This window comes from Diplotaxodon limnothrissa, linkage group LG12 (assembly GCF_057381915.1).
Source record: "Diplotaxodon limnothrissa isolate DT_005_m linkage group LG12, D_limnothrissa_male_GT1.1, whole genome shotgun sequence".
NCBI classification, from domain to species: Eukaryota; Metazoa; Chordata; class Actinopteri; order Cichliformes; family Cichlidae; genus Diplotaxodon; species Diplotaxodon limnothrissa.
This window is the reverse complement of record NC_140607.1, coordinates 33956306-33982851: the sequence shown is the minus strand read 5'-3', so window position 1 is coordinate 33982851 and position 26546 is coordinate 33956306. Positions and strand designations below refer to the sequence as shown.

At 43.1% G+C, this 26546-nt stretch overlaps 3 protein-coding genes across 5 annotated transcripts; 1 reads left to right on the top strand and 2 right to left on the bottom strand.

The window, feature by feature from the left end:
* Nucleotides 1–5631: 5631 nt before the first annotated feature.
* LOC146621721 (uncharacterized) lies at nucleotides 5632–6988 on the bottom strand. The gene is made up of 2 exons (XM_085367101.1): nucleotides 6004–6988; nucleotides 5632–5684 (listed from the first exon to the last, which is right to left on the bottom strand). The coding sequence occupies exons 1-2, from the start codon at nucleotides 6986–6988 to the stop codon at nucleotides 5632–5634; spliced, it is 1038 nt and encodes a 345-aa protein (XP_085223227.1).
* Nucleotides 6989–17462: 10474 nt separating this feature from the next.
* On the bottom strand, nucleotides 17463–20689 carry LOC146621720 (transcriptional regulator protein Pur-beta). The gene has a single exon (XM_085366835.1). The coding sequence runs from the start codon at nucleotides 20672–20674 to the stop codon at nucleotides 19757–19759; it is 918 nt and encodes a 305-aa protein (XP_085222961.1). The 5' UTR covers nucleotides 20675–20689; the 3' UTR covers nucleotides 17463–19756.
* Nucleotides 20690–21315: 626 nt separating this feature from the next.
* Nucleotides 21316–24097, top strand: h2az2a (H2A.Z variant histone 2a). 3 transcript variants are annotated; one of them, XM_085366834.1, is made up of 5 exons: nucleotides 21316–21423; nucleotides 22385–22462; nucleotides 22601–22714; nucleotides 22845–22974; nucleotides 23095–24097. In XM_085366834.1, exons 1-5 carry the CDS (start codon nucleotides 21316–21318, stop codon nucleotides 23154–23156), a joined length of 492 nt encoding a protein of 163 aa, XP_085222960.1. In that variant the 3' UTR covers nucleotides 23157–24097. The 3 variants fall into 3 exon arrangements, with proteins under 3 accessions (XP_085222960.1, XP_085222959.1, XP_085222958.1); XM_085366833.1 differs by having other exon boundaries at nucleotides 21357–21419; XM_085366832.1 differs by lacking the exon at nucleotides 21316–21423 and having other exon boundaries at nucleotides 22379–22462.
* Nucleotides 24098–26546: the final 2449 nt, after the last annotated feature.

The following is a 26546-nucleotide window of genomic DNA, read 5'->3' as shown; positions in this document are numbered from 1 at the left end:
TGATGGTATATAAAAATGTGCACACACAGTTAAGCCTAATGCCAATCGTATCATGTTTGCTACATGAGTTTCTAAGACCTCTATCTCATCAACATGATCAATACGTGCCATAATTTCAAAATGTTATGGACAAAACTCTATTTTGGTCTAAAATTAACATTGTTGTTAACAAAAGTTGCCAAAATTGTATCAAATGCGATACAAAAAATATACAATAAATTTCTGATAAAACTACATCATAAACAACATGATATAGCAAAAACAAAATGTAAGGGTTAGAACTAATTTACTGATCATCCAGCAACACGAACAGATATAGAGAAAGTGTTGAGAAGTGTGATGTTCCCTAGCTCTTTGAGTATAAGGTTACAGGTATGTGCTGCTTGACGAGAAAAGGCTGAGTAACATTTAATTTGGTTTATTTTATTTCAACTGAAGGGAGTTCACACCATGAAAAATCAGGTTTTAACAACTTACAAAATAATTTTTATTAAAAAGATGTTTTTCATCTTACAGAGTTTCTGTTAAATGTCCCACTTTTCTTTTTACATCCACCAAAGTCTTCAAGGTCAACATAATTATTTATTTGTCAAAAGTTGATATAAAGCTTTATAATTGCAAAACTTTGATTCTTAAAAGTGCGGGATGTATTGTCAACATATAGAAAGTACTATAATGGGATTTAAAATATCACGTCACATCTGACCAAAGTGCAAAGTACATTTAAAAAGAGCAATTAATAAAAAATGAATGAAGACAAAATAAAATACGAGTCCCTTAAAAGCACAGCGGACAGTGAGCTGGCTCGGTGGTGGACTGACCTCCTGGAGTGCTTCTTGTTTATATTGTGTTGCATCTGGAAACTGAGTTTTGAGGACTCAAGTTTTTTAATGCTCATTCACAACTGATACATTTAACTATTAAATCCATTCATCCAGGCTAGGCCGGACGGCTCCCCGGTCAAAGTCGGGCGATGGCGGTATGTGTGGTTTGTGGCTCAGCTGCAGGGGAGGGGTGGGTGCTGAGGAGCATAGTGCCCAGAGCTGGCAAACTTTCGCCAGTCAATGCTGGAAATCCCATAAAAAAGTGTTTCTGAAAAAGTGGTAAATATTCCCATAAACACGCTCCTAAACCTTATGCAATATGTCATTGCCAAATGGGAAAGGGTATCATATTACTATGTATTAAGATGTCACTCAAGTTCATGCATGTGAAGGCAGGTGAGCAAATACGTTAAACAGTACAGTGCATGTAAGAACACATTCTGGGAATTCTCCAACGACTTCTGTAAAAAGTTGTTATTTGAAGTTGTGTTTTACCGGTCTGCAACAAGGTGGAAGCACCATTTGCATATGCCACAAATGTGCAGCTTACACTGAAAGTTCTGCTTTTGTAAAAACCAGCCTGCAGTCTTGCATATGCAGCTTTATGCAGAGAAAAAGTTGTTTTCTCTGAGCAAAACTATTCTATCATCAGAATTATGTCAACATTGATATTAATATAATATAATCTCACCCTATCCCCAATGTCCTCCTCTGTCATACGTCTGCCATCTGTCCTCGTGCCTGGCAGCTCAATCTTCAACATCCTTTGTCCAGTAGATGTTAAATATGGGGCCTAGACATTTTGTGGTGTTATAACGGTGCTCCCTTTTAGCACTGATATCTGTCTTTGTTTGATGGAAATTGTCTCTAGAAAAACACACAAATGTAACCTCTGTTACCAGTTTATTTGTGAAGACCTGTTTGGAAGCTTCACTTCAGAATTTTTGCCATGTTTGTTTATTGAAGCCAGAAGTTTCCACATTTCCACATTTATTGTTTGGATGAGCTTTAATCATAAATTGTATGCATATCATATATTATCTGATAAAAAATAGCATATAATATTTCATCTGTCCCAATTATGTAACAATTTAAAAATCAGAAAAAGAACTATATAGAGAAGAGTTATGAAAAATGTTATTAGAAAGCGCAACAGGATTATTCCACTTCAGTTAAAGAAAATACAAATTTTACTGCATTTATTTATAGCCTAACCCACCAGGTGAAGATATTGATGTCTGGGTGGAATGTTGTGACAAGAAATATGTGTTTTTTCAGTTACTCAGTATATTGTGACATAAATATGACAAAAAATGTTTAGCAATTTTGGACTCAAATAGATGAGGTGCAAAGGTTATATGCATTTCACTGGTGCATCTTAACACCAAATTGTAAAAGAATATGTTGATATACTTAAAAAATATAACTTTACAGCCTTGCAGATTTCATGATACTAGATCGGGATAGAAGTTTGACATTTGCATGCCATACTTGATAAAGTTTCAGTTCATACCAGTCCATGTTTATCAATATTGCATGAGTAGTTTAGGAAACATGACCATTTCAAAAATAGAATTTTTCTCAATTTGGACATGTTTGCGAAAATTCAGGGGTTAAAAGAAGAGCGATACTGTAGTGTGGCACTGCCACCTATAAGTTCTCTGTCGTACGTTTGAATCGTTCTGTGCGCAGTTTCCATGTTCTCCCTGTATCTGCATGGAGTTTCTCCAGGTACTCCAGCTTCCTTCTGCAGAGCAAAGACATGCGTGGTTATGTGTTAAACCTGCAGCAGACTGGCAACTTGTCCAAGGTGTACTGTGCCTCTCACATCATGAAGTGAAGAAGTGAAAGAGGATGGACAGTTTGCAGCTCGAGGTCAATTTTGCTCAATAAACCATTGAGGATCTTTTGTGGTTAAAATAGCCAAACACAGCCCTGTCTGCATAGCTGCTGCTGAACCACTGCATTTTACCAGTTTCAATTTTTAATCTCAGTTGACATATGATGTTGTAAAAACAATAATAATAAAAAAAAGTCCTCACCTTTGTTCATCACTGCAGGGGAAATAATGCCGGCTGCAGGTTAGCAGCAGTTTGTTGATCTCTGCTGCTTTCATGTGGCGTTTTAGAGGTATTGCCATTACCTGTTACAGATAACTAAAATATTCCAGTATTATGAAGAAAGCATTATGTCCTGTCAGTCAGCACTGACAATATAAACAAGTCCTGATATTGAGATGGCATTTAATTAACCTGCAACTGATGTTCCTTTAAATAAAAAAAAAGCCTAGTATGACTTCAGCAATGAAGGGTACTTTCCAGTCTTGATAGCCCCAGTCAAATTTGCAACACTGGCATCTTTTATTCCTGAACTTACATGTCAGTGAAGCATGCAAATAACGGCAGGAAGATGGAAAAGAGGAACCGCTTTATCTTCAGCTTGTCGGGCCAGTAAAACAACAGGAACAACAGAAAGGTTCAGATACAGGACGGATAAGAATAGACACAGAGGCACATAATAAATAATAAATAAACAATACTGATAATGAAGAGATATGTGTGTGCGCGCGCATCTCTCTGCAGTTTAGTTCAGTGGATTGGAGCTCATCGTCTCTTCCATTCATGCATGGGATTAGGATGACGCTCTATCGTGTGCACAAAAAATGTACAGTTTGCCTGAGCGTGCAGCAGAGAGCATTCCTCACACATGGCAACATGGGCTAAAAATAGCCCCTCACTCACTATTATAGGATATTTGCTCAGCAGCTCAGGTCCACATTTGTTATATACATGCTCTCTTAAGTTGCAGTCATCCTTCATCACAGTCTTCTCACCATCATCTAAACCTGCTGCTGATGGATTTTATCAGACAGCAGGAGTGGAAACACTTGTATCATCAGAAACGCTAGAAACACACAAGCATTGCACACTCCATTGACTATATAAGCTGAATTTGTGCATCTCAAAAAGGGTTATTTGAAATAAATTTTAAAATCACTGCTTACTTTTAATTCAATTGATTTAAATGTTAATAATGCACATCTGGTTTTTAGCATATATAGTTAATATTAGTCAGTCATAAGGTCACAAATGTACCTTAAATGAATTCAGCTTAGCCTGGTCACACCGAGTAATGGCCATTATCAATCTGATTTAATGTTTTAATATATATATGGGAAATAATTAGGGATTATTATAGCGCTATATATTCATTAAAATTGTTTAAAATAGTTTGAACAACCTTTTTCTCACTTGAGGAATAAATCATTTACTGGGTTGCAGGCACAGGACATAAATCAGTGTATTAAATAATTCTAAAAATAAATATATAAATAAATATATTTACTAGGGGTGCAACGATATTCGTATCGATATTGAACCGTTCGATACAGTGCTTTCGGTTCGGTACGTATATGTATCGAACAATACAACATTTGTAATTTATTTTATCAACTTTCCTTCTGACGATGCTGTCTGTGTTGAGCGCTCAGTGAATCTGCGTTCGACTACTCCGCCTAGGCTGCACTGTCGAGCGCAGATCCACTGAGTGCTCAACACAGACAGCATAGTCAGAAGGAAGAGCGCAGGGCAAGCTAGCGAGACAGAAGTTAAGCTCTCCAGATCTGGCGTTTGGAATTATTTTGGTTTTCATGTGACGTATGACCCTGAAGGTAAGCGAGTCATGGACTAAAGTAAAACAGTATGTTGGATGTGCCGTGCAATGCTCAATTACATGGGTGGGAGCTAGTGTGTTAGCGCAGTTAGCTCGTTAACGTGTTGGCCGTCTAGCCCCATGCACGGGGCGATCGGCGGTAGCTCGTTAACGGAGATTTGCCGTGTTGTGGCGTTAAGGTCATTTCAACGAGATTAACCTGAAATCACTAGTGGGAACACAACGAATATGACTGCACATTTACGCCGACATCATCCTAGTGTCACGGTGCGGCATGGCACACCGTGGAAGGTGTGGGGAAGGAGGACCCAGGCGCGGTGCTCTACGTATAGACAGTGTTTATTTACAGAGGGTGATATCAAACAACAATAAATCCCCGTGTTTCTCCCCAGACTCCCGTGTCGTGTCCTCCAAGTGCTCTCTGCTCCCGTGTCTGCACTCCCGGTGCTCGCTGCTCCTTAAGCCTTCCACGCTCCTCCTGCGGGAAACAATAGCGGCAGCAGTCAGGACACTGAACAATGGCAGGCATACACTACACGACCAAAACCTAAACTGGGTAACTAACGTGGAGTCCCAAGCAATGATCCCGCGTCGGTGGGAGCTCCAAGACTCTCCTAAGTAGCTCCCCCGACGAGCCCTGATCAGCGGCAGGTGTGTGGCTTCGGGTGTGGCCAGTCCTTCCGCAGGGCCACACCCCTCAGGCCTGCAGGTGGCTGAGCTCCATCCTCCAAGCATCCCCGCAGACATAAACACACACACTCACATCTACAATCATGGAGGAGAGCAGCAGCAATACCAAAGTACATATAATAATAATAATAATATAATACATAACTGCTCAGGGATCCTGGGTCGCCCAGTCCCAGGACCCTGACAGTACCCCCCCTCTAAGGGTCGGCTCCCGACGACCCCAAAACCAAAACAAAAAACAGCACAACCAACCCAGGGCGGGCGGCTGGGGGAACCAGGACGGAGGGCCAGAACCAAAACAAGCAAAAACAACAAAACAACAAACCGACCCAGTCCACAGTCTCAGAGTCAGACCGCGCATCCCGCAGCGGTGCAAAAAGAAAACGAAAAGACGCCACAAACAGTCACAGGCGGCCCATCAACACAACAAGAGAGTTCAGGGGGCCTACCTTGAGCCCAACGGCGGCGACGTAGCAGCAAAACAGTTCAGGGGGCCTGCCACGTGTCCGGTGGCGGCGGCGCTGCTCCTCCGGCGGCCAGCCACGGGTCCGGTGGCGGCAGAACGGTTCTGGTGGCCTGCCACGGGTCCGGTGGCGGCAGAACGGTTCTGGTGGCCTGCCACGGGTCCGGTGGCAGCGGCGCTGCTCCTCCGGCGGCCTGCCACGGGTCCGGTGGCGGTGGAACGGTTCCGGTGGCCTGCCACGGGTCCGGTGGCGGCGGCGCTGCCCCTCCGGCGGCCTGCCACGGGTCCGGTGGCAACGTCGCTGCTCCGGTGAGCAACAGCGAGGCGTGGCAACAGGTCCATGACGCGCCGATCGCTGACGTGGACGCACCGGATGTGGACGGCGAGGAGGCCGCGCTAGACGTGGAGGTCCCTCCGGTCCGCTGACCTCCTCGGCCGGCAGCGAGAGCTCCTCCTCGGCCGGCAGCGAGAGCTCCTCCTCGGCCGGCAGCGAGAGCTCCTCCTCCGGCTCGCTGAGCTCCTCAGCTGGCAGAGCGGGCTCCTCCGGCTCGCCGAGCTCCTGCTCGGGCATGCTGAGCTCCACAGCTGGCGATGTGGGCTCCTCCGGCTCACTGAGCTCCTGCTCGGGCATGCCGAGCTCCTCCGGCTCGCTGAGCTCCTCAGCTGGCGGTGCGGGCTCCTCCGGCTTGCTGAGCTCCTGCTCGGGCATGCTGAGCTCCTCCGGCTCGCTGAGCTCCTCAGCTGGCGATGCGGGCTCCTCTGGCTCGCTGAGCTCCTGCTCGGGCATGCTGAGCTCCACAGCTGGCGATGCGGGCTCCTCCGGCTCACTGAGCTCCTGCTCGGGCATGCCGAGCTCCACAGCTGGCGATGCGGGCTCCTCCGGCTCACTGAGCTCCTGCTCGGGCATGCCGAGCTCCTCCGGCTCGCTGAGCTCCTCAGCTGGCGGTGCAGGCTCCTCCGGCTCGCTGAGCTCCTGCTCGGGCATGCTGAGCTCCTCCGGCTCGCTGAGCTCCTCAGCTGGCGGTGCGGGCTCCTCCGGCTCGCTGAGCTCCTGCTCGGGCATGCTGAGCTCCTCCGGCTCGCTGAGCACCTCAGCTGACGGTGCGGGCTCCTCCGGCTCGCTGAGCTCCTGCTCGGGCATGCTGAGCTCCTGCTGCAGCTGGACGAAGTCTGAGGTTTCCCGAGCTTGCACTACCCCCCGGGCTTTACGCAGGGTGCAAAGGCAGGCGGAAACTCCCTTGAGCTGGCCGAGGTAGGGGTTTCCCTCCAGGATTGCCTCGATGGCGTTTAACCCCACCACTCTTGCCCTTGTGTTGGTGGTGTGAGTTACCCAGTCCATCAGGCGTTGGACGCGGGTGAGGCCGCTCTCTCCGGACAGGGCTGCTGGAGTGGGTAGTGGAATGGAGGCTGCCGCTGGTGGAGAAGATGGCTGAGGGGTGACTGCATGCGGATGAGATGACGACGGTGTTACAGCTGCAGATGGTGAAGCAGCGGGTGGTGTAGATGGTGAACGGGATGAAACGGTAGGCAGCGAGGTAGATGTCGCGGGGAATGATTCAGCAGGTGACGGCCGACTTACTAGCTGGGCGATTGGCTGTGGTACGGCGACCAGCTGGGCCGCTGGCTGCGCTTTGGCTACCGGCTGGGCAGCTGGCCGTATAAACATAGCCCCAGAGTAAACGGTAGAGGTGAGTGACGAAGAATTGTCCATATGACTCACCACAGCCGGCTGTTGAGATGTCTGTGGATTCAGCTGCGGTGAGGAACGCTGGCGGCGCGAACGTCGTTTCTGTGTCGGCGTCGGGGCCGGCGTCTCAGGCAGTGAATCCACCAGCTGTCCGAGCTGGTGGGCAGCCTGAGGAGGAGAGTGGAGGTGGAGGGTGGAAAGTAGGAAGTCCAGGACCACCGCATTAAGGGAGTCCACCAGCCAGGGGAATTTAAAAAGCATCTCCTGCAGCCGCCTCTCCACGGCGTGACGCGAACCTTCCGCAGGCTTCTCCCACCATAAGTCACACATGCGGTACACTTTGTCCATAATTTCCCTCCTGAGCCTCTCCTCGGAGACCGCTGGGTCCATAAGTGGCGGGATCATTCTGTCACGGTGCGGCATGGCACACCGTGGAAGGTGTGGGGAAGGAGGACCCAGGCGCGGTGCTCTACGTATAGACAGTGTTTATTTACAGAGGGTGATATCAAACAACAATAAATCCCCGTGTTTCTCCCCAGACTCCCGTGTCGTGTCCTCCAAGTGCTCTCTGCTCCCGTGTCTGCACTCCCGGTGCTCGCTGCTCCTTAAGCCTTCCACGCTCCTCCTGCGGGAAACAATAGCGGCAGCAGTCAGGACACTGAACAATGGCAGGCATACACTACACGACCAAAACCTAAACTGGGTAACTAACGTGGAGTCCCAAGCAATGATCCCGCGTCGGTGGGAGCTCCAAGACTCTCCTAAGTAGCTCCCCCGACGAGCCCTGATCAGCGGCAGATGTGTGGCTTCGGGTGTGGCCAGTCCTTCCGCAGGGCCACACCCCTCAGGCCTGCAGGTGGCTGAGCTCCATCCTCCAAGCATCCCCGCAGACATAAACACACACACTCACATCTACAATCATGGAGGAGAGCAGCAGCAATACCAAAGTACATATAATAATAATAATAATAATATAATACATAACTGCTCAGGGATCCTGGGTCGCCCAGTCCCAGGACCCTGACACCTAGTGCAAAGACAAAAACAACAAGCATGCTACTAACTTTAGCCGAGTCATTTAGACAGCTGTTAGCACATGATTCTCCTTATGCTGCTGAGAATATAGCCCAGAAGAAGCGGATAGTATAGCTTTTATTTTGGAAAGAGACATTTCTCTGTAATAAACTCTCTTTTCCAAAGATGAGTGATTCCTCAATCAGATACAGGGCTTGCAATATCGCTAGCCCGACGTCCTGGGGCTAGCGATTTTTTTCAGTCGGGCTACCAAAATCTATCTCTTCCCTGCCCGTCGGGCTATTGTAGGAAGAAAAATATATGTCAATGCTTTTGCATTCTTTCAGAAATGTAGCTGGGTAATTATGTCATTGGCATCGGTGAGCCACTGTCAATATGTGACATATTGAAATCGCGTTTGAATTTGCGCTTGTTTTTTTGCTTTCACTTTGCAATCGCGCGAACTGTGTATAGAGAGCGACAGCACTGATCTGTGAGTGATGAAAATTTGTGCACCAATTCCTCTGACATCGTCTTATTAATCGTTAGCTCACTATGCAAACATGACAAGTGAAATCTCCCGCAGCAAGCTTAAACATGTGAGAGGTTGATCGCGCAGAGAATCGCTGAGCTTATGTGAGTGTGTGTGTAAAAGCAGGAGGATATATATTTCATTTCTTCTGAGCCAAATAAGACAGGTCAGGGTGAAGAAGTGACAGCCAAAGAAAAGCTTACCACAAAACGGAGAAGTTATGACAAATCAGACTATAAGGCAAAAAGAAAGTGCAGCTTCATGGTTTCATGGACAAAAGAATTTCTGTGGCTGCAATATGACGAGCTAAATAACCAGGGCTGCACATAAGTGGTCCACAGGTGCGCATTCGCTGTCAAAATAAAAAACGCGCACAAGGGTTAGGGTTAAATTTAAAAACTGTACTTTTGAGTTAAAATATATTTTTATAATTTTAATAAATGACAAATTAAAAAGGCATGAACATTTTTTTTGTATCGAAAAAATATCGAACCGTGACACCAAAGTATCGAACCGAACCGAACCGTGAATTTTGTGTATCGTTGCACCCCTAATATTTACATATTTCTAGTTACAGTAAATCTACAAGGTGCGTCCAACTCATAAGGCTGACAGAAACATGAAGAGACTTAATGAATAAATTAAGACAACATCTGTCTTTAGGGCTTAGTCTTAAAAGCGTAGCATTAATTCAGATAAGCCCTGAAGTTAAACACAGCTGATCACTCCCAACCTTCATCAGCTTGACCCGTAACATTCTACGTATCTACCAGCAATTTTGTTAAATATACTTGTTCAGCTGCTTGTTAATGCAAACCGCTAATCAGCCAATCACAGAATCGGATTTAGGCGTGTAGACATGGCCAAGACAGACTGGGGAAGAAAGGTCATTTTTAAGAGACTTTGAACATAGCATGCCAAATCACAACAACAGTTGCTTCAAGATGCTTTATAGTGTAAGGTAAGACCCTACAAAACTTCCTGGGTAGGGAAATAAACCTGTGTGTTGTTGGAGTCAAAATATGTAACATCTTGTTAGGGCTCTAAAGCCCATATGCAGGGTTGCTTCAACTGATTGTAATCACTAATTCTGGCTCATGGCTCTTTCCAAACAACCGCTATAGACCATCTGCTGGGACAGGGGTTTCTTCTGGGTAGAACACTCAGCAGCTGAGTCATGTCTGCAACGTAATGCAACACACCCATTTTGAAATATACATGTGAAATGTCACACTTTTAGCTTCATTGTGATTCATGATGTTTAGTTGCGATATAGACCAAGAAGGCAAAAAATTGAAAAATTGTGTTTTATAAGGTTTCCAGAAAATCTGAGCTGAAAATGCTTTCAAAACTTAAATATATGTTACATCATATACTACAAAAAATATCCTTTTTGCACCAACAAAGAGATTCCAAAAGTGCTCAGTTCAGCTGAAAATGTTTGCATATCACTGTATGTTATGCAATGTGTCCTTTAAAAATATGAGGATACTGAACATGTGAAGGACAGAAGACATGTCACGCCAAAAAAAAATATCTACAACAGATGCACAGTATTTTATTGTCATGTCCTAAAGAAATAAGAACATAACTCAGCAAAATCATAGCACGATAGCTGAGAAATGCATCCGGTGTTTCATTTGATCAATCTACTATTCACCCACAAATGATGAGTCAGGTCTTATGGAACGATGACTCCAAATTTGAGTTCAGAGGTCAGGAAAGAATTACACAATTCAATGATTGTCTACAGTCATGTTTAAGACACGTAGAGGCTCTATCATAGTTTGGGGCTTTGTTTTCAATTAGTGGTATTTGACATTTTGTCTAAACAAACTGCCAATGCAGTAAAAGACCTGCATAGAAAAACACAATGGAACGCTATCAGTCATGGATTGGCCTCCCCATAGCCAAACCTCGACATTACTGAAGCAGTGCGTGATCATTTTGTCAGAGAAAAGAACAAAAGACCTCCAACATCCAAAGAAGAGCTTTGAATGTCCTTCCAGAAGCTTGAAGAACCCTTCTTGAAGGCTATTTACACGAATTATGGATTAGTTTGCCTAAGAGGGTTCCGGTCGTGTTGAAGAAAAAAGATGGCCACACCAAATATTGACTTCCAAGCTCATTAGAACAAATTCTGTTTGCTTTACATGCTATATTTTATGTATTTCCCCTTTTCTTGGCAAATTATAAAGAAATTGGGGTGGCTCAAGACTTTTGTACAGTATTGTAGATACAGATATATTCACATTTTGCATATACGAAATGTTAACATACTTGCATATATACATATCTAAGAACTGACTTAATTATACACATGTGCTGAATTTCTGTTACAACTGGATTTTGAAGTTTGATAAATGATTCATACTGATAATCATCTAAGTAACTTAAGTTGCGTGTAAATGGAAGAGTCTGAAAAGATTCCACTCTTTGAAATGCGAGGGTGTGGTTGTATTATATTTAACTACCTACTCATATAGCAGACACATCTGGGGCTAAACATGACAACTCAGAGCACTTTTGGCTCAGTTACAACACTGGTAAACGGCCCAAAGCTGGACATTATGTCACATGCAGATGTGCGTGGTACAATCTAGGCAGATACACTTACCCTGAATAATTTGTGTCAGCCAAGGTCAAATTAGGATATAAGAGACCTGCACATGTAGGACATAGTTGGACTATTATTACTGCCTGGGTACTAACAGTATGAAGGTGCATTAATATATTCATCATGATTTAGGTTTAATAGTAATTTAATTCCATTGTTAAGAATTTGCAAATAGAGCAACAGTATTTTGAGCATTTTAGACAAGGACTCATGACAAGTTAGAGCTGGTCATTGTAACTGTGAAGCTCAGTGGGTGATCTTTAGTCAATCCATTTTGATCTAGAATGAAACATTTGAGCAATGGTTCAATGAACATGTGACCAATAAATCCTCTATCAATATAAAAGTGTTTTATATTTCTTTTTCTGACAGAAAGTACTTAAATCACGCTGTCCTTCACACTGTTTCCTGCACTGATACTAAACATTTTCTGGTTTCTAGACATCTCTGACTCTGCTATAGACAATGAGTTCAGACTGATTCTTGAAGTTGGCTTTAATGTGAGGACTCAGGGCTGTGTGTCGGACAGGGTCGTCTGCAGTACGGGGGCCCCACAGGGAACGGTTCTGGCTCCGTTCCTCTTCACCATCTACACTGCAGACTTCTCCCACAATTCCACCCAGTGCTTCCTGCAGAAGTTCTCTGATGACTCTGCAATAGTCGGCCTAATCACTGATGGGGACGACAAGGAGTACAGAGGACTGACTCAAGACTTTGTGGACTGGTGCCAGCTGAACTACCTCCAGATCAACGCCAGTAAAACCAAGGAGCTGGTGGTAGACTTCCGCAGGCACAAGCATTCTCCACTGCAACCACTGAACATCCAGGGTATGGACATTGAGGCTGTGGACAGCTACAGGTACCTTGGTGTTCATCTGAACAACAGACTGGACTGGACTCATAACTCAGACGCCCTCTACAGGAAAGGGCAGAGCAGGCTGTACCTGCTGCGGAGACTCAGGTCGTTTGGGGTGGAGGGCCCACTCCTGAAGACCTTCTATGACTCTGTGGTGGCTTCTGCTATCTTTTATGGTGTGGTCTGCTGGGGCGGCAGCATCTCTGCTGGGGACAGGAAGAGACTGAACAGGGTGATCCGAAGGGCCAGCTCTGTTCTAGGATGCCCTCTGGACCCAGTGGAGGTGGTGAGTGACAGGAGAATGGCGGCTAAGCTGTCATCCCTGTTGGACAACGTCTCCCACCCCATGCAGCAGACTGTGACAGCACTGAGCAGCTCCTTCAGTGGGAGACTGCGGCACCCACGGTGTGGGACGGAGAGATTTCGCAGGTCTTTCCTCCCCACTGCTGTCAGACTCCACAACAAAGACTTTAACTGAACAAACACACACATCCACACATGTGCAATAACACTAAGTGCAATAATCTTTTCTGGCATCGTTGTATTTTTACTCAGTTGTATATAGCATTCGTATTCTATTTTTATCTTATTGTATATTTTTATTCTATTTTATTCTACTGTATATAGTATATTATTTTATTCTATTCTGTACAGCTGTGTACTGTATTTATTCTTATTGTATTCTAATTTTTGCGTCATAACTTTTGCACTGTCCACTTCCTGCTGTGACAAAACAAATTTCCCACGTGTGGGACTAATAAAGGTTATCTTATCTTATCTTATCTTAATCATCAGCTGAGATGCTGCTTACACAACAGAACTGTTAAAGTAGTGATGCTGACGTTGTGTTAATGTGTGTAGACAAAATGCTCTATGACAGAGCTTCGTGTCACTCAGTGGTCAAAATACTGTAAGTCTGAACTGGTTTCATCAGGAATTGTCATGACCTTGTAGGAACCATAGTTGTCTGTCTCTCTGTGCTTGGTATGCAACAGTCTCCTGCCCAGGGTGTATCCTGCCTCTTAGTCTACAGCAGCTGGGATAGACTCCAGCACTCCTGTTACCATGAACTGGATATCAGAAGACGATGGACATACTTGACATACAGCCTCCTTCTGAAAATATCACTTCCTTTTCTCATCTACTCACATGCATCACCTGCAAGGTGGACTCCATACATACATGGATACATTTCGCTGAGTGTGTCACGAGAGGCAGAGGTTTGGTGATGTCTTTAACCCCCACCACCTCATAGAGATCCAATCCACTGTCTTCTTCATCACCTCTCACACTTGTCTGCTTTGAATGATGGATGGGCAGCTTAGTGTGGCTTGTATTTCTGGAGCAGGCCATCAGGACACCAGCACCATGTGAAATAATCCCTTCTTCCACTGACACCCAGCTCAGCATGGTATTACATGCCCTTGAGCTGTACTCTCTCTCTCATTCTCTCCCATTAGTGCTCCGTCCCTCTTCGTTTAGCCTCTCTGCGCACTCTTCATCACTCTGAGCTCAGGGAGATCATATAAACTGGCTAACCCATGGCGGAGGGGGTGGTGCTGTTTGTGTGAACTTAAATGTGTATGTGTGGATGTAAGGCCCATGATGTTCGGATGAACTGCAAGGTTAGAGACAGTGGAGTACAAAGCAGGATTTAGCATCACTGCTGTGAATCACAGAGTGAACTGTGCTGCTGCTAAGCATCAAAGAGACGTACCTCCTGAACAGCTGCAACGATATTTGGGAAACAAAATGTGGTAGCAGACAGCCTGGAGATACAATGCATCATTACTACAAAGCTGGCACATTAAATCCGAGTCGTTCATGTTGTTCATGAATCACTGAGGTCATATTGAGGGTTTACTGAAAGTATGAGGTGCCTTTTTCAGGAAAACATTGAGTGCTTCTGATCCTTTTATTTAGAAATTGTGAAACTGGAAACGTAATCACATCTCTAGTTTGATCCCACAGAGCTCTGGCTCTGCTCTGGCTCTTATCATTTCCTCAGCGGCAGTCCTGACAAATCCTGATGAAACCAGTCCAGACGAAGCAAAGCAGTGCATCACATAGAAACGTCACTCTGAGCTCAATCAATTCGCTGACACGCAGCTGAACTGTTAGAAACCTCATGATTTCACAGCTTGACTCCGTAAACACGACCTCAGCTGATGATTAATATAAACGTCATGAACTGAGTTTTTTGAACAGAGTAAGGTTTCCATTACCCAGAAACCAGAAAAAGCCAAGCAGCTTCCCATATACATGTTCACCACACTGCACTGTGCTTTAGAGTAATATAAAAAGGCTCACTTATATACTTGCATACGATATTAACACTAAATAACACAATACTGTGCAAAAGTCTTGAGCCATACCATTTTTATTTTTATTTTGCTAGGAAAATGTGAACAGTAGTCTTCATGAACTGTTATCCAGGCTTCTCGAAGGAATTCAGAGCTCTTATTTGTATATTGAACTTTTATTCCTTCCTTCTATTCGCTCTCAAGATGATCCCATGCTGCTCAGTAACGTTGAGTCAGGTCTCTCACTGATAGGATTCCATTGTGCATGTGTTTTCCCTCATATGCTTTTGCTGTATTGGCTGAGGGTTTGGGATCATTGTCATGCTAAAAAAAAAAATGAAGCTGTTGCCAATCAGATGCTTTCCAGATGGTAGTGCATGGTGGATCATAATCTTTAGTTTTCTGCATACACTACTGGCTGTAAGGCATTCCTAAACCATGACAGAGTGTCCACCATGTTTTAAAATGGCTGTACTCACTAGTGAACCTGTCTCCGGACCTCCTCTGAACATACTGATGATAATTTCTCCATAAGATATGTTTCCTTTGATTTTCCGACGGTGTAAGTGACTGCACGTCTGTTCCAGTTAACAGACGCTTTACTTTCTGAACCATCCTGGTGTGAAAGTGTGCTGTAAGGAGATTAGCTGGAAACTAAATGAGCCCGGATATACCTCATATAGAGGGATAATACCTTGGTCGTATGACTTATTATTGGAGATTATGTATCAGAATTTCAGGAGCGGGACCACGCCTCCAAACACACTCCTTCCAGTTGTCATCTATATAGGTTCCCCCAGTTCTGCAAACTGTTCATTCTCGTTTACGTTCCCCACCCTCCTTGTTTTCAATTCTTTAACTTCTTCACTTCTATTTAGTACATGGGGATCTGCCAGGCCCAGGAGCTGTCGCCAGGCCCCTTCAAGGCCTTCCCCAAACCGGAGCTCAATTCATTTAGTAGGTAAAGCATTCACCTTTACCTATTAAAACGCTGTCAAGCCTAAAATGAGAATGTGGGCCCAGCTAGTGAAATGCTTTTTCAACTCACTGGTTAGCGCTGTTTATCCCCCCCCAAAAAACAAGAAAAAGATTTAAGTCAAATTGCGTATTGTAGGTGAAAAATAGTAAACTAATTAAAGAAATTCATTTTATTTCAGAAGTCATTAGGCCTGTATGGATATCTATTTTTAGGAATTTTTTTTTTTTTATAAGATAATAATAAACTACAATAAACTATCACGTTATTTAACATCACTTTTCTGCCTATGTGGGTTCTCTCCAAGTACACCAGCTTCCTCCCACAATCCAAAGACATTCATATTAGACTAACTGATGATTGGCAGTAGATCTGAATCTGAGCATAACAGGTTGTCCGTCTCTCTGTGTTAGCCCTGTGATATACTGGTCACCTCTTCAGAGTGTACCCTACCAAGCATCCAATGACAGCTGGGACTGGCTCCAGCCCTAAAATGGAAACTAGATAGATGGATGAATGTTGCTGCTTATCTTAATCTGCCTGTTGGAAGTTCATTATTATTATTTACTTCTTCCTGTCAACAAGGTGTTTAAGACATTCCTCAGAGATTTGCATCCAGCTTTACATGACAGCACCACACAGTTTTTTTTTTTTTTGATGACCGCACATCGCTGACATGGTGACATGGTGTGCTATCCTGCTGGAATAAGACATCTGAAGATGAATATGCTGTAGTCATAATGAGATGGAAATTGTCAGCAATAATGCTCAGATATGTTGTTAAACCACGATCAGCTGATGCTAAGGGGCCCAAATTAATATATAAGGCATGATGGATCCATGGTTTTATGTTGTTTGCAGCCAATTCTGACCCTCCCACCCGAATGTGGCAGCAGAAATCAAGACTCATAAGAGCAGGCAACATTTTTTTAAGCTTCTATTGTCCAATTGTAGTGAGCACGTTTGCAAAATAGGTTCAGTTTACTGTTCTGTAGCAGTTTCAATGTTCAGCATATTGCGCATTTATATATGCTTGTCTAGATACCTCGGTTTATCAACAGTTGATTATTTGAGTTGCTGTTGCCGTCCTATCACCTTGAAACAGTCTGGCCGTTCTCCTCCGACAACAACAAGGCATTTTCACACAGGGAACTGGATGTTTTCTGTCAAATTTTCTATCAAATGCATTATCACTGCAGTTGATACTTTAGTGTAAAATTTATTTCATTTTTATAATAGACGTCTTAAATACAGATTATGTTTTATTGTCCCATCCTCACCACTCATGACGAAGGGCTAGAAACCATTGTACTAAACTGGACTGTGCACAAAACAGACTCAGCCTTGACTTGTTACAAGAGAATAAGCTGCAGTCATACCTATATACCGGTACGTAAATTAAATAATAGAATACTTCTTCTACTGCTGATAAAGGGCTTCAAGGACTGATGTGTCATACCACGTCATATCATGTAACTCCACAAATTTTAAATGAAAATTTTTTAAATCATCTTGAAGCTACAGCAGGTAACTGTATCAGATTAATAAAGGTATTTCTAAGTAAATTCTCTCCTTGCAGCTTCTTAAAAATCTGAATATTTGATAGTTTTCTTATTATATTAAACTGAATATCAAGTTTTAGACTCCTGTTCAATCACACCCAGCATTACAAGGACATATTATTGACGTCTGCATAGTAATGAAAGCATTTTTGATTATATTGCTGAGACTTTATGGGTTTAGGTAGCAAGTATATTATTTGCTGTCTGTCTTTTGTTTTGGGAAATAAAACAAACAAACAAAAAAAAACACCACACCTCTCCTGAGCAAAAAATCTTTTTTTTTTTTATTTCTCGTTGAAAGGAACTTGGTAGAATACAGCAGAACACACATGACTGAAACAGCTGCCATTTCACGTAACACAGTACAGGAAGAAGGATGTAGTTCAATCGCATGTGTAATATCATATATAGTATACTCATATCAATAGAAAAGAAAAAAAAAAACTATTGCTCCCAGGTGTTTATTTTTTTCATATGGCATTTCTCTGCTGTGTTGAAGTGGGTAAAGTAAAATTCAACGAGAGGTTTTGCACACCAAAGGAAATGGGACAATGAGAGTGACATTTCCCAGAATATGTGGGAAAGTTGTGGCTTTTTTTTAAATTAGGCTGTGAAGTAAACTTTCTTTTGTCTATTGCAATGCAGAAATAAAACTTTAAACCGCTCTCAAAAAATATGGATAAATACCATTATACAGCAATCAGAATATGCAAAAGAAAAGAACACAAGGCAGCTCCGCGTAAGAGCAGGCATGCAAAAATGATCATATTTTAAAAAGGAGCACTAAAGACGAAATGTCGATGACTTCAGGTGTTTATGTTTGCGCCATTTGGCAACTGATGGAAAGCCAATTCATGACAAAACATGGGTTAAAAGGTGTGGACTGAAACGAGGGGACAACTCGATGCTCTGTAAAGTGAACTGGAGTGCTGAGTGTTTGCTGACAAACTACTTCAGTGAAGTTGTTTCTATAAATTGCTATAACATACTCTGTTATCAATTTGTTGTACTCTCTTTAATTTCCTCTAAGGAAAAAAAAAAAAGACATGTTAGGAAAAAAGCAGGTATGAAATATCACCCTGGACATTTGCATCCAAGTTTAGTGTTTTAAATAAGCCACTTTAGGCAGCATTATCTATTAAATGTCTCGTATTTCTAAGACATATTTTAATATATCTCTTTTGAAAAATAATTCTATCTATACTTGATCTTTTTTAGTAAGTAAATCTCTTCCAGTATATATATTTTTCTTTATGTTCCTTTAGGTACAGCACCCCATTATGGGTTTTAGTTTTCCAAAAGCACCTAATTTATGTTACAATCAGACTGAATAATACTTCAGTCATTAATGGTCTGAGTTCAAGATTAGAGGATCCAAATGGTGAACCCTAAGTGAGTCAACAAGATCAATACCCTTGAGACTGTAGCTCAAGCCCGGCAATATTAAGCTTTTTTTAAATTCGTGACCAGTGCTACAGGCCTGAGCTCACTGCGTCCCCCTTTGAGAAGAAGGTCACAGGGGTCAGATGTGGCCATGCATCTTAGGAGACATCATCAGTTGCCACAGATGGCTCAGCTGCAGCAACTGGCTGACCAGATCTGCACCCAGAACCTCTTGAGGATGATGCACAGGCACAGGTAGTGCTGATATATATAGATATATACCCCAAAATACAGATGGGACTTGCCAGCCCTGAGACACAACGAGCCACGTGTGAGCAGGCCACACCGCAATTCAGCTATCGGAGCAAGAAGTCAGCACCTGAGGAATGCCCAGGAGGGAAAGTGGAAGGGTGCAAAACAAGGAGAGAAGAAGGGTGGGAGGTCATTTGAACTCATTTGGATTGTCTGTAGAATCCAAATGAGTCGTGTGCTTGTAACAGATCACCTTACAGGGAACCTCACTGGGCTGAGAGGATGTCCGGCGATGCCAAGGGTGCCACCCCACTCCCATGTAGCTGAAACTGTGGCTCTGAGCGTTGTGGGTCTGTCTGGGCAAGCTGTTCATTACAGGTCACTTTAGACAAGAAACACACAGCCATGGTGAACGGTGCAGGTGCTCTGGCTCACTGGCACACTGCACCTGCTGGTTTGGGTATGTCACATGTTTCACACTTCCTTATTATCATCACACAGACTACAGGTCAGCGCCAGGTGAGCTCTTACCATTTGATGTCAACTAGAAAGTGGTACCGGTAATCTACTGCTGTGTCTCTGCCAAACTTAATTTGCTGGGCTACATGTGAGGTCATATGGACAATCAATATATTTATATTTATATATATATTCATATATATTTTTTAAATCAAAGGGGAAATCTCATACAGGAGCTGACTACTGCAGTCTGCACTCAATTAGCTATAACATCCACCTAAACTTTATAACATTATTCTCTTATATAGACAGTAATTTCTCAGTCAAATATACTTTTTTTTTTTAATTATTTAACTCCGGATTAATTTCATCATGCACAGAATAGTCGTTCCTCTCTCTCCGTTTATATCCAGGCTTTGCATCATGTTGTCAGCTCCATCACAAATAGCCACCACTCCTCTCTGCATCAATCGTCGTCCACATCGTCTCCCTCCGACTCCTCTCCGGCTCTCCTCTCGTACATCTTATCCCGGTGCCTCTCCTGGATCTCTTTCATTTCCTCGGCGTAGCGGCTGAACGCTCCCCCGAACTTGCTCCACGCCTTGAAGGGGATTGTTATAGAGTTTCTGTAACTGGGCTTTACTTCGCTCACCCGCAAGAAAACTCCATACTTGTTGGATCCAACGTCAAAGAAGAACCGCTTGGAGTCCACCATGATTGAGGTGCCCTCCGGAAGCTCGCTGTAGCCCCCGGCCCCTCCGCCACCGGCAAGCTCTTCCTCATCTCCCCCGTAGTCGTCTATCAACTTGGCCAAGGCGTCACGGAACTCTATTAAGCCTTGGGCCGGGAGTGCGATGGTTTGTCCAGCCTGCAGGCCAGCACCGGGAATGCCACCCACTCCGACTCCGAAACCAGGGCCTCTATTGACGGTCTGTCGGATCCGGAGAAACCGACCCCGCTGGTTCTCCTTTAGGTCGAGGTAGTATTTTCGGTTCTCACGCACCAGGAACTCGCTCTTCAAGGCCCGTCTAGGCCCGGTGTCATCCCCACCGGAGGACTGAGCAATCTGCTCCGGAGTACTAGGCCCAAGTTGGGCGTAGTGCTCTATGAAATCCCCCAGGTAGTCACGGAACTCCGCCGCAACTGACATAGAGAGGGTCAGCCGACTTTTGGAGCCGCCAGCTCCGACTTCGGCGATTTTGATGAACCGGCCTTTGGCGTTCTGCTTTACGTCAAGATAGAAACGTTTATTCTGAATGTCCAGCCGCTTCGACGCCAGTTCCTGGGTCTCCGGTTCCCGCTGGTAATGCTGAAACCCGCCGCCTCCACCCCCTCCGCCACCGCTGCTGCCACCGCGCTCACTACCACTATCCCCATCCGCCATCTTCGCCACCAGCAGCCCGTTTTCTCTGCGTATCTTTGACCCCCACCCCCCTTGTTACCGAGCTCACGGAGGCAACCGGACGCTGACTGCTGAGCTCCGGTTGGCTGTTGTGCCTGTCAGTTAAAACATCAGACGAAGAGCCCAAGTTTTCATTCGCTATTTCTCCTGCCTGTCAAGACAACGTAACGGCTTTCCAGATGACATTCGAGGAGATACTGTATTTGCAATCCATAACTGCTTATTGATTATTTGTAGCATATGTTCAGTGGAGTACATGTCATTTAGAGATCATTTTACAGCCATAACTAATTCATGTATGACGCCAGTAGAATAATATACACGTTTGAAGACGTTATTCGTGTCCTTGCACTGAATTTCATGGATTTCACTGAATTAATCCGAGCTATAGCCCGCTTTGTTATGTATTTTGTACGGTTTTAGGATGGATGTCCCTGGAAGGACACTACACACAAACACACAGTCCCGCCTACTTCGTGGTTTCGTGCGCAAAGACAGGCACGATGAGCTTAGGGTGGGGGATGGGTGGAATTTCTGCAAAGGGCAAGGCTATTGGTTTAGACTGAGATTCGAAGTAACAACGCACTCTCCTATTGGCTCTCTCGGCTCCCACGAGGGGTTGCATGCAAACGATTTGCGAAAAGGTTTATTGTTTCTTTGCTTTCGGGAGCCGAAACTGTTTGGAATCTACTCAGCGCTACAATAAAATAACGCGTCGGGAAAAATGGTATGTGAACTCGGGGTAATGCTCAACGTGTTATAGGATATATTGCCGTTTTTTAGCTTGAATAACTGTGCAGTTGTAGAAAGTCCTGCTTTGAATTTGAACTGGGGAAATCCGCGCAGAATGTGTGTGGTTAACAAGCTTGCTAAGAAGCTAACTGACAGCTAAACCATTAGCATTATCGTTACCGTAAGAAGTTCGATTCGTGTGGATTTTCGGCTAAAAGTAGACTGCTTTTAAGCTTTGAGTGTTTGTTCCGAGTTGTTTTGGGTATATTTGCAAATTTTTGGAGGTGGGTCGCTCATTTAAGAGATTAAACTGCTCTTTGAGTCGGTGTAGCCTGTGGATGGTGCTTTAGCAGTAACTGCAAGCTAACTTTAGCTAGTTCGTTGGCTTAACGGCTGGTTAACTGTTAGCTGCTGAATAATTCCTTTAAAATAAGTCTGCAGGTGATGCAAATTAGTAAAGACTACTTTGTGTTTTATTTGAGTCCAAGTGACTTTGTAAGTCCAACTTTCTTTGTCAAAATCTCTGAATGAAAACTTGACCGCTGACGGTCTTAAGGCGGCGCGTCTGTTTTGTTTGTCGCGGGGTCACTGCCAGCAACCTGCTGACAGGTTCTCGTATTTTTTAAGGAACGGAGTCGTTATTGTCTCTATTAAATCGGTTATTTTATCTTTAGGGTGTATACTTGCTGTTTCCGGGGCCGGTTAACGTTGCTACTTTTCATTTCTGTTTTATTTTTGATTGGCGGGAAAGCGACAACTGTTGAACCGGGCGTAACGTAAACTACTAGAACAATAACACGGAGAGCTCAGCGGTGACTCTCTAATTTATTCAGATTCGATTTTGCTATGTCACTTTAAGTCTTTTATTTTTCATTTAATACAAGTCAGGCGTATTCGTTTCACATTTGCTTCCACTTTCTGATTTCATCTTCTTCTTTTCCGTTTAATCACTCAATGCAGGCTGGTGGCAAAGCAGGAAAAGACAGTGGCAAAGCCAAGGCAAAAGCGGTGTCGCGCTCCCAGAGAGCTGGTCTGCAGGTAAATGTCAATCATTTGTCGTGGTGCAGTTTGTGGCTTTGCTGCAGTTTGTGGCTTTGCTGCAGGTGTTAAACGCCACAGGACGTTTGCTTTTGAAAAAGAAAATTGGACCACTATCTTACTTCTGTTTCCTGACAGTTCCCAGTGGGTCGTATCCACAGGCACTTGAAGACTCGCACAACCAGCCACGGTCGTGTAGGAGCCACAGCAGCTGTTTACAGTGCTGCCATCCTTGAGTACCTCACCGCTGAAGTAAGACTTCCCATTCCCTCCATTTTAAACTTTGTTTTGATTAACAGTGTTACTTAATGTCAGCTTTGGTTGTTTTCACTGTAGCTAATTTTTTTGTTGATATGAATCCTTGTTTCTTTGTTTTTTCCAGGTACTAGAGTTGGCGGGTAACGCCTCCAAAGACTTGAAAGTGAAGCGTATCACTCCTCGCCACTTGCAGCTGGCCATTCGTGGTGACGAGGAGTTGGACTCCCTTATCAAGGCAACCATTGCTGGAGGAGGTGAGCTGGCAGTTTTCTGGACTGATTAATCGATATTTTATATAAACCATCTGTGTACAGATTGTATTCTATTTACAGATTATATATGTAAATCTCATGTACATTTCCTTTTGCTTTCAGGTGTCATTCCCCACATTCACAAATCCCTCATTGGGAAGAAGGGCCAGCAGAAGACTGCATAGATGCCATGTTGACCAGAAATTTGGGGGCTTGGGCTTTGAACGGACCAGGAGTTCACCTTTGTTCTTTTTTATTATTAATATTATAGCAAACGAAGAGTGATTGTTAGCCTTTGTGTTTGTTATATTTACCAATAACTAGATAAAAAGTACAGAAAACCCCTTAAAGACAGTAAACCCTTTGTATGTTAATGTAGAGCGTTTGACTGGGGAGTTAATGATTATTTGAAATGGTGGCAGTGAATTTGTTTGATTGGCCTGGCTCTGTGTAATGTTTTATACTGAAAAAACAAATTGTTAAACTGTTTTTTATATAAAAGATCTTGTTTTGTGGTTATTTTCTCTGAAGTTATGATATTTACTATGACACATTTTTAAGGAGAATTTCTTTTTTGAAAGTAAATTGGATAACAGCTAAATAGTAAAATGGTGCTTCTTTTCCTTTTGACTTACTGTAAAAAAAAAAAAAATTGAACTGCACAAGAATAGTGATGTATTAAAAGTTACTTTTTTTTTTTCTTACATCAAAATGAAATAACGTGTTGTAACCGCCTGCTACAGTGTTTTGTCTTAATGTTTACAGCAGTTGAAAAAATGTGTTAAACTTGAAACTACGTATTAACAGTGTAATCCTCAGCTAATTGGGAAACACTGATTGTAAACTTGTTGCCTCACTGTGGAACACAAGTCCTGCCATTTGTCAGCTACATATCACCACTGGGTACATTCAGTACTCTGATACTTTGGGAAGATAAGTAGAGGATAAGTAATCAGCGCTGAAAACATTTGTCTACACTACCAAAATATATAGGCATGCTAAAAATATATTTATATTCCCCTTCTAAAAGTCCATTTCATTTTTAACGTTCAGATTTTGGAGCCTTTTTTTCTTTTTCTTTTTTAAGCTGTATTCAGGGAAATGACTTTGCCTATTTTATCTTTGAATAAACACCATTGGCATGTTATCTCTGACTTGGTTTGAAACATAAACTCATTTATAGAGACTGGAACATTACGTGTGACGCTGCAAATCATGAGCATAACTCCAAATATGCTTCCACATTGACTTATAGTCGTATTTTGGAAACTCCAGAATGGTTAAAAACAAGACTGTGCTCTTATGACTCAAAACAGCAGTACCAGATAAAAGCTTTCTGCATAAAAATAATTTCAGAAAATTAATGTTAATATAAAATCCAATCAAAACTAAACTATAAAGTAGCTTACGTTTCTGAGATCTTATTCAAGTTAGAAATTTCAAGTGGTCTTAACACTGGTTTAGGCTTTTATGTCAGGAGGGTTATCCCCTACTATTGCCAGTTACTCCGTACACTAAATAAGCCTGTTCTTTTTTACATTGACATTAATAATAATTTATCCTACAGCTAAATATATCTCCACACTGAAAATACCCCGAACGGAAAACATGGGAAAGTTTTCTAAAAACTACAAATCGTCTATTTCAATTTATATACCATCAGTTCTCTTAACATTCTTGTAAAATTTACTGACAGTTGTTTTAATTGCATGATTGTTATGCATCACTAAGATAGAGGGTTTTACGACATGTGATCAGATATTTAAACCTGCCTTAAGTTCCATTTAAAAAAAAGTGGGCAGTGATTGCATTTAATAGTGATGCAATCACTGCCCACTTTGATAGGAACCCCTGTTCCACTGTTTGTTATCTCAAATATATAATCACACATCAGCAACTTGATGCATTTAAGCATACAGACATGGAGAAGATAACCTGCTCAACTGATCATCAGAATGGAGAAGAAAGCTAATTCAACTTTGAACGTTGTTACTGGTTCCAGATTGGCTTATTTCATTCATTCATTCCATTCATTCGCTTCCGCTTTTCCTTTTCAGGGTCGCGGGGGGAGCTGGAGCCTATCCCAGCTGTCATAGGGCGAGAGGCGGGGTACGCTCTAGACAGGTCGCCAGTCTGTCACAGGGCCAACACACAGGGACAGACAACCAGTCGCACTCACATTCATTCACACATAGTGGCAATTTGGATTAATCAATTAACCTATCCCCACAAGCTGCATGTCTTTGGACAGCGGGAGGAAGCCGGAGTACCCGGAGGGAACCCACGCAAACACGGGGAGAACATGCAAACTCCACACAGAAAGACCCCGGCCTGATGGTGGAATTGAACTCAGGACCTTCTTGCTGTGCGGCAACGGTGCTAACCACCGTGCCACCGTGCTGCTGGCTTATTTCAATATTTAAGAAATTTCTGATCTGCTAGAATTTTCCTGCACAACCATCTCTAGGCTTTACAGGAAATGGTTAAAAAAAACCGAGAAAAGTGGCAGTTTTCTTTGTCCCACTGACAAAGTGGACAATAGAAGAATGGAAAAATGTTGCCTGGTCTGATGATCAGAATAATGCTTCTGCAAGCATCATGTAAACGCTACGCCATGAGTATTGATGCCGACCACGTTCTTTAAGATCGCAGCATGCCCATCTTCATATGGCTCCTTCCAACAGGTTAATGAACCATCTCACAAAGCTCCGATCATCTCGTACCGGTTTCTTCATCATGACAATTTAATGATTTAATGTACACAAAGTCATCACATCTCAATCCAATAGCCCCTTGAATACATGGTAGAACTGGAGATTCACATCATAGATGCTAGTTGTTATACACCCACACACTACTTTCACACTACTGCTTCAGCAATCAAAACTGGATATTATCATATTTGTAAATATTTTGATTACTCTCTTTTTGTCTCTACAATAAAAGATATAAGGTTATTTAAGTGAGCACACATAAACAAATCAGGCTGATGTAGAATATAATTGTAAATGAACTATTTATTCTCAAGAACAATACTATATTAGATAACATCCCGCTTCCTTATATCATTTAACTGTAATGGTCTCAGTTTGGCTCATGATGTGATCAGCTGTCTACAAAGTTTGCAGTTACTTGCAAATTTGTAAATGCAAGTTCTGTATAAGTTGTCTTTGGTGATATCTCCTATTTATTTATTTCAAATTACTCTGCATCTTAGTTCTAACTAGTTTAGTTCTATTAAAGTGGAATTTCTGAATAAAAATAAAAATGTAGTCATGCATTAATTACAGAAGAAGTGAGAGTTTTAAAAAGGATCCAGTTGTTAAGTAAACCTCATACAGTGATTGGCAGTTTTCAGCTCAGCTGGGGAGAGCACACACCTCTCATGAGAGCAAAAACTTTCCTAGAGAATATAAAAAGAAAATATCTAATATTTGTTTGTGACACAAGGTCAACTATGGCATCTTTTTGGTCTTTTGCTTACAAACCCATCAGTTACTCTGATCCGCCTCGCTCCTGCTTCCTGTCATACCCGATTCATCCACTAGATGTCCTCAGACTTCTGTTCCAAGTCC

Coding starts and splice junctions, on each gene's coding strand:
- LOC146621720 (XM_085366835.1), bottom strand. CDS start 20,674: ATGGCGGATGGGGATAGTGGTAGTGAGCGCGGTGGCAGCAGCGGTGGC.
- h2az2a (XM_085366834.1), top strand. CDS start 21,316: ATGCAAACGATTTGCGAAAAGGTTTATTGTTTCTTTGCTTTCGGGAGC. Junction 21,424..22,384: donor CGCGTCGGGAAAAATGGTAT/GTGAACTCGGGG, acceptor CACTCAATGCAG/GCTGGTGGCAAAGCAGGAAA. Junction 22,463..22,600: donor CCCAGAGAGCTGGTCTGCAG/GTAAATGTCAAT, acceptor GTTTCCTGACAG/TTCCCAGTGGGTCGTATCCA.
- LOC146621721 (XM_085367101.1), bottom strand. CDS start 6,988: ATGGACTGGGTAACTCACACCACCAACACAAGGGCAAGAGTGGTGGGG. Junction 5,685..6,003: donor TCCGGTGCGTCCACGTCAGC/GATCGGCGCGTC, acceptor CCGGACACGTGG/CAGGCCCCCTGAACTGTTTT.